Below are 17,005 nucleotides of genomic sequence, written 5' to 3' on the forward strand. Positions count from 1 at the left end.
TTGCCTTTGGAACTGCTGATGCTGCTGAGGTGGACGCTGGTTCTGCCTGAACTGCTGAGGTTGATTGCCTGAGAAACGAGGACGACTGCTGCTTCCAGGCTGGGGTCCACTAATCTTGCGCTTACGATCCTCCATCTCCTTACGCTTTCTCTCTGTCATGATTGCTCTGTCAATCAGGTGCTGGAATGTCGGGAAGGTGTGATTCATCAGTTGGTACTGCAGAGGGTCAACCAAGCCTCTCAGGAAACGGTACTGCCGCTTGGCGTCGGTGTTGACATCTTCAGGAGCATAGCGAGACAACTGCAGAAACCTGTCCCGGTATTCACTGACAGACGATGGCCCTTGCTTGAGAGCCAGGAACTCCTCCTTCTTCACAGTCATCAGACCTGCAGGGACATGGTACTGACGAAAGCTTCCTCTGAACTCTTCCCAGGTGATGGCGTCAGGGTGGGCATGGGTGGCGAGGTAAGACTCCCACCATGATTGGGCTGCTCCTCTCAACAGACGGGGACCATATAGGACTTTCTCCCTGTCATCGCACTGAGCGGTATGCAACTCCCGCTCCACAGTGTGCAGCCAGTCTTCAGCATCCATGGGGTCAGAAGAATGAGCGAACGTTGGTGGATGACCTCTCATGAATTCAGCACGCTTATCTCTGGGCACCTGAGGCTGAGGCTGAGGTGGGGCCTGCTGCTGTTGCTGCTGCTGCTGAATGGCGGCCAAAGTCTGACCGATGGCTTGAACTGCCTGAGTCTGCATCAGAAACATCTGCTCGATGGACATCGGGGGCGGGGGCGGCAAGTGCTGCTGCTGGGGCACCTCCTCTTGTTGAGCGGCTCGCTCCTGCTGAGCACGCCTTCCTCCTCTGCGCCTGTTCTCTGACATCTGCAGAATGCAACCACACATCAGAACTGATCTGGCAAATCTTGCAGCATAAGAAAAGAGTATAGAATTCTTCAACAGCACTGAACAGATGAGCATCTTCACTGATCTTCAACACAGACCACACAGCTTCTCAGATAAAGAGGAAAGTGGAATAAAAGGTTTCCCAACTATATAACTAACTTTATTAACATAATAGGTAAACCAAAATGCAGGAGATACCCACACTCTGGTGACAGTCATTACAAAGATCCAAACCAAACATAGTTTATCATAACAAGCATAAATGCACAGGATATAGCAAACTACCGTGTCTAACTAAGACTAACTAAAAGCGAGACTAACGCTAAGACTGAAGCTTCTATGTATATATTTCGTATTAATTACAAGATCCAACTCTAACGATCTATGGTTCTAGAGTTATCTTGGTCTTGCAGTCGGGATTGCCATAAGACTGGTGTCCACGCTGAGGTGAGCGGTACGGGTGCTGAGTCCCGACAGGAGCGGGGGAACCACCATCCAGGTGACAACGTTCCGCGCGCTCAGCCCGCAGCAGGGCGATCTCAGCACGAGCCCTACTCAGCTCGTCTAATGCATGGTCCAGCTCCGTGTTTAGCACGGCGGCTAGGTTGACTGTGCTGCTCAACCTAGGATTGCCCTCACCGACAGGTGAGACAATCACGCCTCCTGTGCTGCCAGATGGACGGCGGGGGTAATACTTCAGGTCAAGACCGTCAGCTGCCCCACCGAAAACCAAGCAGTAGTGCGAAAGCGCACGCCGTGCAGCATCTTGCATGGCTGCCTCAGCTGAGTCCCGCTCAGAGATAGAATAGTGCTCTGAGCAGGCCTCTGCACCCTGGAGACTGTTCTCCGGGCATCGCACCAAGCAGGTTGCCTCCCAGCGGTCCGGGTAGACCCCGCGACTGTGCTGGTAGACCACACAGCGATACTCGACGGACCAAGTATGCCGGTTAAATGCCCGACGTAGCAGGGTGTCGAGCGCATCGTGGAAGTGACACCCGCGAGCAGCGTCGCGAGTGATGGGTCGAGCAACCCATCCTTCCGGCTCATGGTTAGCAGAGAAGTCAGTGTCGTGGCTCGAGCTGTCGTCGCCACCTCCGTCGTCTGGGTCTCCTCCAGCAGCTACTCCAGAAGCTGGGGCGCCCAGTGGTGGTGCAGGGGGCGCCTCCAGAGGAAGCACAGGGGAGCAGCTCCTCACAGACTCTATCTCCTAGTGGAGCGAGAAAGAAGAGCCCTGCTGCTCCTGTCGTCGACGCTCCTGCTCCTCACGCAGGCGGTGGTGCAGTCTCTCCAAGTGGCTGGACTATCCGGCCACGGGACGGCGAAGCGGACGCTCAGCAAGGCGGGAGGGTAAGAAGGGGATGACTGACTTTCGTGCAGTGTGTCTAAGTCGAGCCATCTACAAAAGACATCGCAAGCAAAAGGGTGAGAACAGAATTAATATGACCAGCAAAAATGAATCATAAGTAGATGAAGGATTAGAATAAAACATGATTTTCAGCAAGGTATAATATATAGTAGAACATAGGTTTGGTAGGTATGACCAACTTTTGAAGGGATATCAAAGTCAAGGCAGGGACAGAGGTCTATAGTCCTTAGAACGACCATTCTATTCTAGGTTAGCGGTCCTACAGTCAACACGGCTTTGATACCACTTATGTCACACCCGGTTCTAGAAGGCAAACCGAATGCGAACCATGTACGTGCCAGGATCAGTTATTCACGTACACAGCAGTTACATAACATGGACATCATCACACAGTGCTCAAAATAGTATTAAAGGGGAAAATAGTTGATTACATCATACGTCTGAGACGTCCATATAGTCCTTACAATAAATCAAAGTGCGGAAAAGAAACGTAGATAAACGCGGCCTTCACAGGCAGCCGACTGGGGGTTGCCGCTAACCCACACCTAGAACTCGTCGTAGTCTTGGAACTCCTGGAAGTCTCCTTCCACAGCTTCATCTTCGCCTGAGCAGTGGTTGCAATGCTGACAACCTGGGGATGGGGGGGGTTTGGTGTGTAGAGCAAGGGTGAGTACACATCAACATACTCAGCAAGTATCCTGTTTGGCTGTAGTGGACTAGCTTTATGTGGGGGATAAGTCAAGCAGTTGCTTTTAGTTGATCAGGTTATTATTTACTAATAGAAAGCCAGGTTTTAGCTTTAACCCAAGTTATTAACCCGATGTACCCTTTCCAAACGGAAAGAATACCACTTACCAGCACCATAGTCATAACCAAAACCATCGATCTCATAGCCACCTGTACCATAATGTCTCTGATCAAGTACCACTAATCACTGGAGCTCCCTTGGCCGCTCATAACCGCGAGCACGGCTGATATATCAGTTTTCAAACACTCTGCAGAGGTTGTGCACTTTACCCACAAGCCGTGATTCCCGTTCTGCCCGGAGAGAGCTACTCCCCATTGACCACTACCTAGGTGGCCTAGCAGGGCATCACTACGTAGCCTTTACAAAGATTCCCCGGGGCTGTAGCCACCCGTTAGGTTTCCTAAATGCACCGCACTCCTCCCCAAGGGGCGAACCCAAACTTGGCAGAGCGAGCCGCATACACCGAGCCCCATTGACGGCACGACGGCTAAGTGAACTACACCCCGGATCCTCTAATTATTCAGCTAAGGGCGCCCCATTCCACCCTCATGGTTGCACTGTTTTCCCGGGCGGTCATCCATAGAACAGGTCCTTACGGAGAGGCACTCGAGAAACCGCTCGAGCCCCCTTAAAGGCCACAAGTATAACATCATAATAAGAAGAGGGAAAACAGCGTATCATAGATAATCTCATCATGTTCATTGATTATGGTTGAGCAATAGCATAAAGCTAAACAATAATAATCCAACCCAAATAGGTAAGCAAGGACAGGGATAACAAAACTAGTCAATCCTTAGGCATAAATGTATACAGCGGGAGGTGAATTAAATAATGAATAGGACATAGATAGGTCAAGGGACACTTGCCTCCACCAACCGACTGCTGCTCAGGGGCTTCTCCTGCGAGTTCCTCGGGCTCTTCAACCGAATCGTTCTCTATGCGATTGCAAGCATACATACATACATCCATTCAAATTGGGAAGCAAACAGTACATCATACAAGGGAACAAATAAAGTGGATATGCATCAAGTATGACATTCGATGTCGCATTCATTATGGTTACAAAGAAACGAGAAAAGGTCTCGCGGGGGGGGGGGGGGGGGGTTAAAGCTTATGCACTAATGATTAGTTACAATTGGTTCTAACAAAAGAATTTAGTTATATGCACTAATGGAAACCTAGTCATTTTTAGTTGATCAACATTGAACTGGATAAACAATTGATTATATGAATTAACTAGCGTAACGGAATTCTAAATCAAGTCTCCTATTTCAATAACATGAACAATGATTATCCTGCCTAAAATAAAATAAGTAACAGTAATGAAAGAAAATAAAATAAAATAAAATAAAAAAATAAAAAAGGGGGGGCGGTTGAACCGGCCAGGGGGCGGTTGAACCGGCCTGGGCAGGGGCGGGGGCGGCCAAGCCGGCGGCGGGCGGCCGAGCTGGGGGGGGGGGGGGCGGGCGGCTGAGCCGGCGGGGGCGCAGGTGCAGGGGGCAGCCGAGCTGGGGCGGCTGGGCCGGGGGCAGGGGCGGCCGAGCGGCGGCGCGGGCGGCCGAGCCGGGTGGCCACAGGGGCGGCCGAGCGGCGGCTGGGCGCGCGGGCAGGGGCGGTTGGGCCGGGCGGCGGCCTGACCGGGGAGAGGGAGGGGAGGGGAGAGGGAAGGGAGAGGGGAGGGCTCACCGGGGACGGGGACGGGGCGGCCGAGCGGCGGTGCGGCCGAGCTGCAGGGGGCGGCCGAGCTGCAGGGGGCGGCGGCTAGGGCAGGGGCAGCGGCTAGGGTGGGGAAGAGAGAGAATGAGAGGGAGGGAGAGGGATTGGGGGGAATTGGGGGGATTGGGAGGGGGCGGCTGGGCCGATGGGCCCAAAGGGGCGCGCGGGGGGGCGGCTGGGCCGGCCAGGGCGGCCCACGGCGCGGGAGAGAGAAAAGAAAAAGAGAAAAAAAAGAGAGAGAAAGAAAAAGAAAAAGAAAGAAAAGGTTTTTCTCCTTTTCGAAATTCGATCTTTCTAGATGAATGCACTTACATCTCTAAGCAATCAAAGAATGCATAGTTCGGCATGGTGCATCAAACAACATCAAGTAATTTAGGGTTTTTCTTTACACGGGAAATCCAAGCCAAACTCCGCTATAACTTTGGAAAAGATCAAGGTTTAGCGAGGGAACGAGAAAAGAAAAGGGTAACGCCTGAATTTGGTGAGAGACAAGAAGAAAAAAATTCTACCCCCAAATTCAGGGCGTTACATACGTTGCCGCAGGACAGTGTTGCGCGCAACTGCTTTGGATGAGGCAAACCCTCCGGGACTTTGGCTACAATCTGAGCAAAGTCTCACTCCTATGTGATAATGAGAGTGCTATCCGCATGGCGGAAAATCCTGTTGAGCACAGCCACACAAAGCACATAGACATCCGGCATCACTTTTTGAGAGACCACCAGCAAAAGGGAGATATCGAAGTGTTTCATGTTAGCACCGAGAACCAGCTAGCCGATATCTTTACCAAGCCTCTAGATGAGAAGACCTTTTGCAGGTTGCGTAGTGAGCTGAATGTCTTAGATTCGCGGAACTTGGATTGAATTGTAGCATACATGTGTTTATGTCTTATGATCATGTTCCTTTCTGCATTTTGTTGCTTATTATGGTGCTCAAGTTGTACAAACACTCCCTGGACCTCACAAGTCCGTTGCAAAGTGATGCACATGTTTAGGGGGAGATGTGTTACAACTTGACCCTTTGAGACTAACCATGTGCTTGAGTTTGATGATTTAGTCTCGAAGGAGGATTGAAAGGGAAAAGGTGGACTTGGACCATGAAAGACTTCCACTGCACTCCGATGAGAGGGTAACTTATTCCAAGTTCATCTCATGAACTCTTATTGCCATTTGATCTTAATTGAAGACTTTGGTGAGGCAATGGGGTTATAGGGCCAAGATTGATCCCGTTTTGGTGCTTGATGCCAAAGGGGGAGAAAATAAAGGCCAAAGCAATAAATGGATCAGCTACCACTTGAGAAATTTTGAAAATAGTAAAATAGAGCTTTTTGTTTTGTCTTGCATTGTCTCTTTTGTCAAAAGTTGGCCTCTTGTGGGGAGAAGTGTTGATTATGGGAAATAGGGGGAGTTTTTGAAATCTTTGATCAATCTCTTTTGGAATGACTCTATTTATGCTTCAACATGTGTGTTTGACTTAGAGATAGAGATTTGAGTTTGATTTGCCAAAACAAACCAAGTGGTGGCAAAGGATGATCCATATATGCCAAAATGAATCAAAATAAATTTGAGTTCTATTTGAAGTGATATTGCACTTGTTCTAGTCGCTTTATGTTGTGTTGGCATAAATCACCAAAAAGGGGGAGATTGAAAGGGAAATGTGCCCTTGGGCCATTTCTAAGTATTTTGGTGATTAAGTGCCAACACAAGTGCTTAAATGTGAATTTATGCTCATGGATGGACAAAGTGCAAATCAAGAGTAAAGGTATGTTTCTAAGCCTTAGTACATTGGTTTTGTGTACTAATCTACTTGTCTAAGTGTTAGAAACAGAAAGAAGAAGAAAAGAAAAGAGGTGGAAAAGGCTTGGCTGTGGTAAGCCAAGACTCAGCTCGGTCTGGCACACCGGACTGTCCGGTGGTGCACCGGACAGTGTCCGGTGCGCCAGGCTGACTCGACATAAAGTGGCCGCTCTCGGGAATTTGCCGACGGCGTACGGCTAAAATGCACCGGACTGTCTGGTGTGCACCGGACTGTCCGGTGAGCCAACGGTCGGCCGGGCCAACGGTCGACCGCGCGATCTGCGCAGGACACGTGGCCGAGCCAACGGTCGGAAGGGGGCACCGGACATGTCCGGTGCGCCAACGGCTCCCGCATCTGCAACGGTCGGCTTCGCCATTTAAGGAAGGAAATCGGGCACCGGACAGTGTCCGGTGTGCACCGGACTGTCCGGTGCGCCCGACGACAGAAGGCAAGGATGACCTTCTGGATTTGTTCTCAACGGCTCCTAGCTGCCTTGGGGCTTTAAAAGGGACCCCTAGGCGCATGGAGGAGTACACCAAGCAACCTTAGAGCATTCTTGATCATCCACACTCAGTCTTTGCGCATTCGTTTGTCATTCTCAGTGATTCGAGCTCCGTTCTAGTGAGAACTTTGAGATAGTCTTTTGAGCTCGATTCTTGGCCGTGTGTGTGCGCATTTTGCTGTGGATTTGTGTGTGTTGCTTCCCTTCCTTACTCCGTGATTCTTTGTGAACATCAAAAGTGTAAGGGCGAGAGGCTCCAAGTTGTGGAGATTCCTCGCAAACGGGATATTGAAAAGAAAAGCATAACACTGTGGTATTCAAGTTGATCATTGGATCACTTGAGAGGAGTTGAGTGCAACTCTCGTCCGTTGGGACGCCACAACGTGGAGTAGGCAAGTTTTGTACTTGGCCGAACCACGGGATAAATCACTGTGTCTTCTCTGTGTTGAATTCTTTGTGATTATCGTATTGTGCAAGACCTTCTCTCTAGCCACTTGGTGATTATTGTGCTAACACCTAATAAGTTTTTGTGGCTATAAGTTTAAGTTTCACAGGATCACCTATTCACCCCCCCTCTAGGTGCTCTCACCGCCCCTAGGCGCGAACAATCCGCGATTAGATCAGAGAAAGCAGTTTAATCCCTCTTTCCATGTGTGTTTATCCACCTAAACCTATGGATTTTGTTGAGGGACGCCTAGAAACGGGTCCAGACCTCTCTCTATATATATGAAGAGGTACGGCCTATTGCGGACACCAACACTCGAACGAAATCAAACTATCTTCCATTACCTTACCTTTTGCCCTAGGAGTAGCAGTAAAGTAGTGTTCTTCGTCTATATATTCACATGTCTTCGGCTATACATCGTCTGAAGGCGTTTTTTGTGGCTTGTCGATCCCAAGATAAATCCTAGTATCTCACCTCCCTGACAGGGTCTCTCCCGGGGTGAGATCTAGATGTTGTTGGCGAACGTCTCGCTACCGGAATCGCAGGCTTTGCCGAGTGTTGTATTCTTTGCCGAGTGCCGCACTCGACAAAGTTAGGCTCTTGGCAAAGAGCCCCTTTACCGAGTGCTGAACACTCGACACAGGGGGCTCTCGGCAAAGACAAGTTTGCCGAGTGTCAAACACTCGGCAAAGGGGGCTCTCGGCAAAGGGCCGTCAGCGGCCGTCCCAAAGCTGACGGCCGTTAGTCTTTGCCGAGAGCCAACTGCTGGCACTCGGCAAAGAGGCTTCTTTGCCGAGTGCCACATATTGGGCACTCGGCAAAAGACTCTTTGCCAAGTGTCTTCTATAGACACTCGGCAAAGTATATTTGTATTTTTTTGATTTTGTCTCCCAAACTTTTTATGGTATGTTCCTACACTATGTAGACCTACATGTATCATTTGTGGAAAGAAGGAAACCTGGGAACCGGTAAAGCCATCTTTGCCGAGTGCTGACCATGGCACTCGGCAAAGAAGGAAACCTGGGAACCGGCAAAGCCATCTTTGCTGAGTGTTGTTGCCAAGGCACTCGGCAAAGGGACTGGCAAAGGGGCCCACTGGAGGACTCTTTGCCGAGTGCCGGTCCACTAGACACTCGGCAAAGAGTCCTCCTTTGTCGAGTGCCTACGAGAGCTCTCGACACAGGGACTGACGGTGGGGCCCACTGGACCCGTCGTTGCTGAGGGCCATGGTAGCAGGCACTCGGCAAAATTTCCTCTTTGCCGAGTGTCAGAGGAGGCACTCGGCAAAGGATCCGTCACCGTCACTTGGCGCCGTGACAGTGACTTTTTTTTGCCGAGTGTCAACGACACTCGGCAAATTCTTTGCCGAGTGCCCGACAAAAAGTACTCAGCAAAGAGATCGCTGCCGATGTACAGTTCGCCGAGCGTTCTTTGCCGAGTGTTACACTCGGCAAAGCCTTTACCGAGTGTAAAATAGCCTTTGTCGTGTGTCTGAGACACGGCAAAGTAGCTAATTCCGGTAGTTTCTCTGCCCCTGCGTACATTTGGACCGTCCGGCCCTAGACCGTGTACCGTCCGTGCGCTGCAGAGAGCACCACCGTCGGTACCCTCGTTAATGACTGGCGCCTAAATCGACGCCAACAAAATCCAATTTTTATAGTAAGCTAAACATGTAGCACATAAGATGTTTTAAGTCCGGTCGATATCATTTAAAGATCAGATAATTGATAGCTTTACAAAAGGTCTATGAACACAGTTGCAGAAATTTTCATCTTAATCTTAACTTGGTTAATTTGTGATTGAAGGAGACTGCTAGAAAGAAACTCTTCTATAGATAGAATTTGCTGCATATACAGTAATCCAATCGGGCTCTTCAGTTTATAATTTATATAGGTGCAAAGCTCACTATAAACTCGGTAAGACCATCGTAACCGACGTAAACTCGGTACGAAGGAAAAAAACCGAGAAGTACGAATTCAGTGTAAGTACAAATGATTTTTGCAAAAATAGTTAGCTCGCATCACAGCGACGACAAGGTTAGCTAGTACTCCCCGGTCAGTAATGTGTTGACCAAGAGAAACAAAGAATCTCGTGGACGATATGGACGAAGTTGGCTAGTCCTGGATGGTCAATGTTCCCAAAGCAGCAAGGGCTCCTCGAAGCAGAGGTCATCGGCGATGTCGTCCCACGGCGAGCCACAGTAAGCCGGCAGCGGCAGCGGCGACAACATGTAGCCGAAGTCCAGAAGGCCGTCTGGCACGTCCAAGAACGTATAGCCCAGTCCAACTCCAATGTCGGCACAGGCCAGCTGAAGCTGAGCCTGCTGGTTCCCGCTCTCGCATTCCGGCATTGCCTGCTGAGGCGGCAGGTCCTCCTCCGTCTCGGTGTCGGCATCGTCGTCGAGGCCGTGGCCGTGGCCGCAGGACGGGGCGACGACGGGTGACGGAGCCGGCACAGTGGCCGCGGCGAGCGCGGCGGCGGCCTGCACGTCCTTGGGAGCCGCGGACGCGGCGCGGGGCAGGTCGTGCGCCAGGTCGGGGAAGTTGAGGTGCGCGGCGCGGCCCTTGATGGCGACGGCGGCGGCGTCGTGCGCCCGCGCGGCCATCTCCGGGTTGTCGAACGTGCCGAGCCAGATGCGCGACTTCTTGCGCGGCTCCCGGATCTCGGACACCCACTTGCCCCAGGCCCGCATGCGCACGCCGCGGTACGTCGGGTGCTTCAGGTCCCTGCGCGGCCGCTTATTCGTGCCCTTGCCGCCGGAGTCGTCGCTGGAGGTCGGCGACGACGAGCCGTTGAGGGAGCCGCTGGTGGCGTTGCTGCTGCTGCTGTAGGTGCAGGTGCAGGTGCAGCCGTCGGACACCTGAGGCGACACCTGCTCGTGCTCCATCGACGGCGACGACGACGCGTGACGTGACGAGTGTGACGATGGCGATCGGGTGAACCTTTAATAGCTGTTCGCTGCTTGCTGATGATCACGTCCAAGTAGTGTCTCTCTCTGGCTTCTGCAACTTAGAACCCCAAACCGTGAGTTGTCTGCACTTGGTGACTGCGATATGTGAGGTACTACCATTCGCATGCCATATATATATGGATCAGCGACAGGCTACACTCGGACGCGTCGTCTCTGAAAGTCAATGTGGAAACCGGAATTGGAGTGTCATATCTCTTTTGGTTCTTCAGAGAAATGTGAATGGCATTGAAAAAAAAAACAAATAAAAGCGCAGGGGAGAGCAAGCAAACCCGCCCGGCCAAGAGGTTGTTGTTGTACTACGCCTACGCGCTTCTCTGACGGTCAGTGGTCAGTCTGAAGTGCTGACCCCACATTTGATCCCGGTTGTTTATTGGTCTCAGGCAGCAGCATGCCCCCACTCAGCGCACAGCACGCGTTCGTGCAAAATGTGAGAGTATGTGGGAGTGCGTTGCTTCCACTGGATTGGTCGATTGGATGATTAAAGTAAGCTGCAAATGGCATCGTATCCCCCAGGCAAGGAAAGGCAGCCTCCGTACCAGTGCGAGGGCCGTGCGCCGAGTATTAAACTGCACCAAATCCCTCGTTTCAGTTCAGAGATCCATGCAGCATTAGCTTGTGTTACAATAAACATACACAGTATATTAGTTTCATTATACAATGGCAACGAGGGAAATGCCAGCCGTGTCAACGAGCAGCGTTTGTTGGGAAAAGCAGGATGGAAGGAAATAAGTGCAAAGCAAAATAAAAAGCAGTCTCCTTTGCTGAAACCTGAAATGATAAACTACTGCATCTACGCGTCTGTGTGTGTGTTTGTGTATCAGGGGACGATCCATGCAGCGAAATAATCAATATAAACACTGCCAGATTCCGGGGAGAGGGCATTTAAAAAATACGCGCCGGGGAGGAACTCGTGACACCAATTGAGAGACAGAACGATGCTTCCTCAGATCACACTCCAGCGCCTTTTTGAGCTTTTCTTTAATTCGCGACCGATCGGACACGACAGAAACTCGTCTGAGAGAGAGAGAGAGAAAAAAAAGCTGGAGAGTGGAGCAATCATCTCGGCCTTTCGGCTCTCTGCAGCCTGCAGCTTTTCGCTTGGTCCGATGATTGTTTAGTGAGAGACTGCAACTGTGACACTGACAAATACAGGCCCTACACATATAAAGCTCGTGCCATATTTCTCGTGAGCGCGTGATTTAATTAGCGATAACTTGTCATTCAGGCTACAAAAAAGGGGGAAAATTATTGATAGCCAAAGGGAAATAATAGCCAAAGACAGTCGGAGTGTCTGAATTCCATGAACCTTTCTTGCGCCAAGAACGTACTACTCCATGAACTTTTCCCCCGAGAAAACGGTGTGACGCAAAGAAGAACAAGTCCTGACGTCACTAGCGAGGCCAGGACACGTACTGTAGATTTGTAGTACTCCTCCTATATAGCGGCCAGTGCCATTACCATTAGATTAGATACACGTTCAAAGCAGCTCCTGGATCCGAACCAATCATCACAGGGATAGACGTAGCTCGCAGTAATTTAACACGTCAATTCCGCCTGGTCAAAAGCACATGCTATATAGTATCAACCAAAATCTTAGCACGAAAGCCAAGGCGATCGTTAGAATTGTTAACTACGGGTGTGTGCAGCGCGAGAGCGACTGTATAAAGCGAGAAAGACGGTCTAGAAAAAGCACGTTCAGCTGCGCCTATCCTGTGGACGGCAATTAAAGAGCGACCGAGAACAGAGATTAAGACGGCCGGCGCGGGCCTTGCTTCGGTTCTAACTTGACCTTCCTCTGCATTCTGCCCTGCCATGCATCATGTAGCTAGTCTCACTTTATTCATCAAGCACACAGATGAAAATGATACGATTACGACAATTAATTTATGACGTGGACCAGCTAGTCATGCGAAACCGCTTGGTCCTCCGTGCATCTGAGTGGCTGTGGCGATGGAGTGAGAGACAAACCGGGGACGTGACAGAAGCCAAGAGCCAGAAGGACGAACGAGAAACGCCATTGAAATGACTCGATCGCGCGCGAGCGCCAGTTGAAGGGACTCCGACGCGTGCTCAACGGCGGCCAATGGACGACAGCGGTTAGTACGTCAACTAACCCCAACGTATTATTAGCTACGTAAAGAGTGGTTAATACTAACCCATCCGCATATAACTTCCATACGAGTGGTCATTTTCTTACACCAACCGGAGAACGGATAGCCTCTCAAAAATAATTGGTGGCGCCCCACATGTATCTAAACTATATTACATTACATTCAATATATAGGTGCATGGCTCATATTAAATTAAATTTAGCTATATATATTGTTTGTCTAAACAGTCGTTTAGTCTGTTTAAGCACCATGCATATAATCTTAATACTACATAGTGCTATATATATTGTTTGTCTAAACGGTCGTTTAGTCCGTTTAGCCCGTTTAATTAATCCTGTAACCTGATTAATGGTTCTAGCCTAAATAATGGTTAAACTGTAGGTGTGTGTGGCTGTTTATAGTTTAGCGTTTAGGAAAAAAACATTGGTTATACATTAAATGTGTCCAGCTCTTGTCGTGGTCATTGGGGCGAGGCTCCTTAATGGTTGTCCAGATGTTCCAGAGGCTCCAATGGTTTTTTTGGCACGCCATCCCTGAACGAAATACTCGTGACTCGTACCGACTGTAATCCACTACTTTGAACAACACAAGATATTGGCTCATGTAAATGAAGACACTAGTTTCTTGAGGTTGGGTCTCTCTGCTAGACATAATTCACTATCTAGCTTTATTAAATTTAATATAATTTTAGTTATAGTGTTTACATATATCATTATAAATTTGCTAGATTATTTTTTTTTAAAAAAATAAACATGAAAATGGCTAAACAAATGGGCGAGCGAAAATATACATGGGTAACACCGTGAGTTGAGGGACGGATGCGTACGTGATTATTGTCACATGGCGCGCGCGTTGGAGAGCAGTACTACGTACATCTGTATATTGTACAGTTACTTTGACGAATTTTTGGGCCCTTTGATCCTAATAGAAAAGGACTGTTGACCAATTATAGATGGTGGGCTCCGTCATCGCTCTTCGAATCGGGGCTTTCCCTTGGTTTTGCAGTTTGCTTTCGCGCTGCGAATCTGGCGCGAATGAAACCGGCTGTGTGCTTTCAACCTTCAATATAAGAGGCAAAAGCAGCAGTTGATTGATTGGGTCGATACTCGTTGCTGTCCTGACGGCAACGGCGACGGTAGGGAAATCTTCAGAGCAAGAGTGGCTTGTTCTCGTCTTCATTCATTGGATTCAGTCTGTATTAGCTGCCAATTCCACGACAGCTGTGAGTACTCTCGCTCGCTGCCGCATGTGCAAAATCCATGCTTTAAGCTGTGCCACCCTGCAGCGTCCATCCATGGATTCCTTTGGTGCTTGTTTACTGAATCTCTTGTCGCGCGCCCGTTGTACTACCCTGCAAATCTCAACGAGCGCGTCAGACCCCGCGGCCCGCCTGATGAAAGGGGAAGCACGGCGGACGCGTGGGGAGAATCGAGGACCAAACTAATCAGGACGCAACTTGCTCTGATCGACCCGAGGATCACACCAGCATGCACGCTGATGCTGTCGATCGCTAGCTAAGCGCCCGATTATTAGCTTTAGATGCATCGCCGTCCGGTCCGGTCCGGTCCCGGGCTGTCCAAATCCAAACCCACCCCGCGCTGGTCCGCCGGCCGGCGAGCGGCGATCCCCCACCCGAAACCGAAATCTCCCCTCGCCAATGCAGTTTCAGGCTTTCAACTAGCGCGCAAGGAACGCGACCACTGTACCACCCACCTACCGTGTGCCTATGGGGTAAGCGAGCGCCCGCCCGCCGGTCGACCTGGCCGGACGGCGACAAGGCGAGCCAGCCGGCCCGTCCTATTAATGTAATGTAATGTAACCGCGTCGTTAGACGGCGCCGGAGCGCGCGCCGCGCCACGCAGCACAGCCCAGGCGCAGCAGTGTGGGCGTGTCCGTCTCTCCTCTCCTGGCTGTGACAGATTGATGGGCATGCGGCGCGTGCTCGCCTGGCCATGTGTCCGGGCATGTGACGGGGGTCTCCGCCGGTCCCGGCGCGCTCGCCTACGTACGTGTCAAGGCGCGACGGCGGGGTCCCATGCCAAAACCTCGCCGTGCGCGTGGAGGTGGAGCGCTGCGGAATATACCCAAGCCACAAGCCAGCCAACTGGGCCGGTAACTGGCGTGCTGATGGCTCTGCACCTAACCTAATGGCGATTGGCCCGCCGCTCCCTGTTCAGAGCGAGCAGCAGTTGGCGCGCGGAAGGGGACAAGCGAATATCGCGCGCGCTGCGCATGGAACTTTCCGTGCGGCTTCGGTCGCCAGTCGCCCCTGCGTCGGATCGCCTTCATTCTCCATTCACGGCCGGTCCAGCAGCTGTACTGTACTAACCTCGGAGTCGGAGGCACAACGTGGAATCTGTACCGAACCATGCGCCTACATTACAACCCAACGTACTACTACCAGGCAGCTGTAGTAACCTGCGAGAGCAAAGTGTGTGTGCGTCTAGTTGGGAATTGGCGCGATGAGTTAAAAAAATCCCTTCGACCTTTTGTTTTTGCTTTGTTTTTGCCGTAATAACGACGGGGGAGCGGCAGCAAACCGGAGCGTTGCGAACTGGAGCTGTCCAGTGAGAATCTGCCCAACGTTAACACGGACTCGCCGCTGCTGCTGCTTTCACCGTCCCGGTCCCGGTCCATAAAACGACCTCCGAACCGACGGCAGATCACCACTTATATAAGTAACAGCCCACCCGGACTACCATATTTCCAGCTCTCTCTCTCTCTACCTCTCTTTTCAAAGATCGACAATATTATTATCATCATTGTTGATGCGAAATGCAACCATCTACTAGAAAATAATTGCGATTTGCAGACTGCTATCAGTCGACGTCTCTACTCCTCACAAACTCGTACAGAAAAAAAAAAACTCACGGGGGACGACGGGGCAGCTGCTCCATGCCCAAATCAAGCACAGACAGGCAATACTCGTACTGCTAATTCAAGAACAGTAAACATACTATAGTATGTGTCTGGTGGGTTTTTTTTTTCCACTCTTTTTCTTGGAGAAGACCCATGTACTTCACCACTCGGTAGTAGAAACGCAAGGCGATCGAGTAACTAACTACTCGGCCCACAAGAGCGGCTCGTGCATCCCGACGACGTCGCAGCCGTCGTACTCCTCGGCGGCCATTATTGCCGCCGCGGGCCACACCGGCGGCCACCACAGCCCGTCCCTCAGGTCGAGGAGGAGGTCCGGCAGGTCGAACAGCGCGTTCTCCTGGCCCTGCCCACCGTCGCCGCCGCTGTGCACCGTCGTCGTCGTCGCCGCCTCGAGGCAGCAGGCAGCGTCGTCCGGTGACGCGGCGGCCGCTTCGGGGGACGGCGACGGCGACGGCGACGGCGGCGCGTCGCACTGCACGTCCGCGGCCGCGGCCGCCTGGGCCGCCGCGGCCTGGACGTCCGCAGGGGAGGTGGACGCCGGCCGCGGCAGCTCGTGCGCGCGCTCCGGGAAGTTGAGGTGCGCGGCGCGGCCCTTGATGGCCAGCGCCGCCACGTCGTGCGCGCGCGCCGCCATCTCGGCCGTGGGGAAGGTGCCCAGCCAGATGCGCGACTTCTTGCGGGGCTCCCGGATCTCCGACACCCACTTGCCCCAGCTCCGCCGCCGCACGCCGCGGTACGACGGGTGCTTGTACCCGCTCCGGCTCTCGACGCCGCGCCGGTGGCGGTGGCGGCCGCCGCCGCCTCGGCCTTTTCGCCGACACTCGCCGACGCCTCGTTGTCCTCCGTGCTGCAGCAGCTGCTGCTCTCCTCGCCTTGCTGGCCATTACTGTTATTGGCGCTGCCGTTGTTGTTGGCTTCTACTTCTTGGGAGTCCGGCGAAGACGCCCTCTTCCGCTTGTTCGTGCCTTTGGACTTCTTGCAGGGAGCCTCTTGCGGCGCCTCATTGACGAGCGAGGACGAGGATGTACAAGACGAAGAAGAGCAAGATGTGGTTGGTGCATTGCTTGTGTCTACTGCCATGGCTCGTTGGGCTGTAGCGTCCATGGATGGCTAGGAGAGGGGAGTGCCAAGTCCCAAGTGGGGGAGAAGGAGTAGAGCGCCCCCGGCTATAAATAGCGGTAGCCTATTGCCTTTCGCTCTGTGGGCTGGTGGGGCCTCGGTTAATTCTGAGTTTAAGCCTTTTTTATGATCACAGGGCACGTCTGTACAGAACACCTTCAACAATAAAATCAAATTATTAGATCATGTATTTAAAAAATTAAAAATAGATTAATCTAATATATAAATATAAAAAATATATGAATATAGACTTATAAATTGGAGAAAATTTATGAAAAACTATTTTATCATTTTTTTCACCTTCCTACTCAATAAAACATTATATGAGCTCATTCTTTTAACATTATTAGATCTGCTCGTAAGATGGGGATCAACTCCAATTTCATTACATGGTAGAAATTTTCTTAAATCTAGCATGTCTTACTAAATGTTCTAGAAATTTCATCA

At 51.3% G+C, this 17,005-nt stretch overlaps 1 protein-coding gene and 1 pseudogene across 2 annotated transcripts; both read right to left on the reverse strand.

The window, feature by feature from the left end:
* Window positions 1–9,333: 9,333 nt before the first annotated feature.
* On the reverse strand, window positions 9,334–10,586 carry LOC103648466 (ethylene-responsive transcription factor ERF023). Its single transcript, XM_020549270.2, has one exon. It carries the CDS (start codon window positions 10,362–10,364, stop codon window positions 9,606–9,608), a length of 759 nt encoding a protein of 252 aa, XP_020404859.2. The 5' UTR covers window positions 10,365–10,586; the 3' UTR covers window positions 9,334–9,605.
* Window positions 10,587–15,346: 4,760 nt separating this feature from the next.
* LOC100281323 (transcription factor pseudogene) lies at window positions 15,347–16,578 on the reverse strand (annotated as a pseudogene). Its single transcript, NR_158755.1, has one exon. The product of NR_158755.1 is annotated as a transcription factor pseudogene (transcript).
* Between the last annotated feature and the right edge of the window lie 427 nt (window positions 16,579–17,005).

This window comes from Zea mays, chromosome 2 (genome assembly GCF_902167145.1).
Source record: "Zea mays cultivar B73 chromosome 2, Zm-B73-REFERENCE-NAM-5.0, whole genome shotgun sequence".
In the NCBI taxonomy this organism is placed as follows: Eukaryota; Viridiplantae; Streptophyta; class Magnoliopsida; order Poales; family Poaceae; genus Zea; species Zea mays.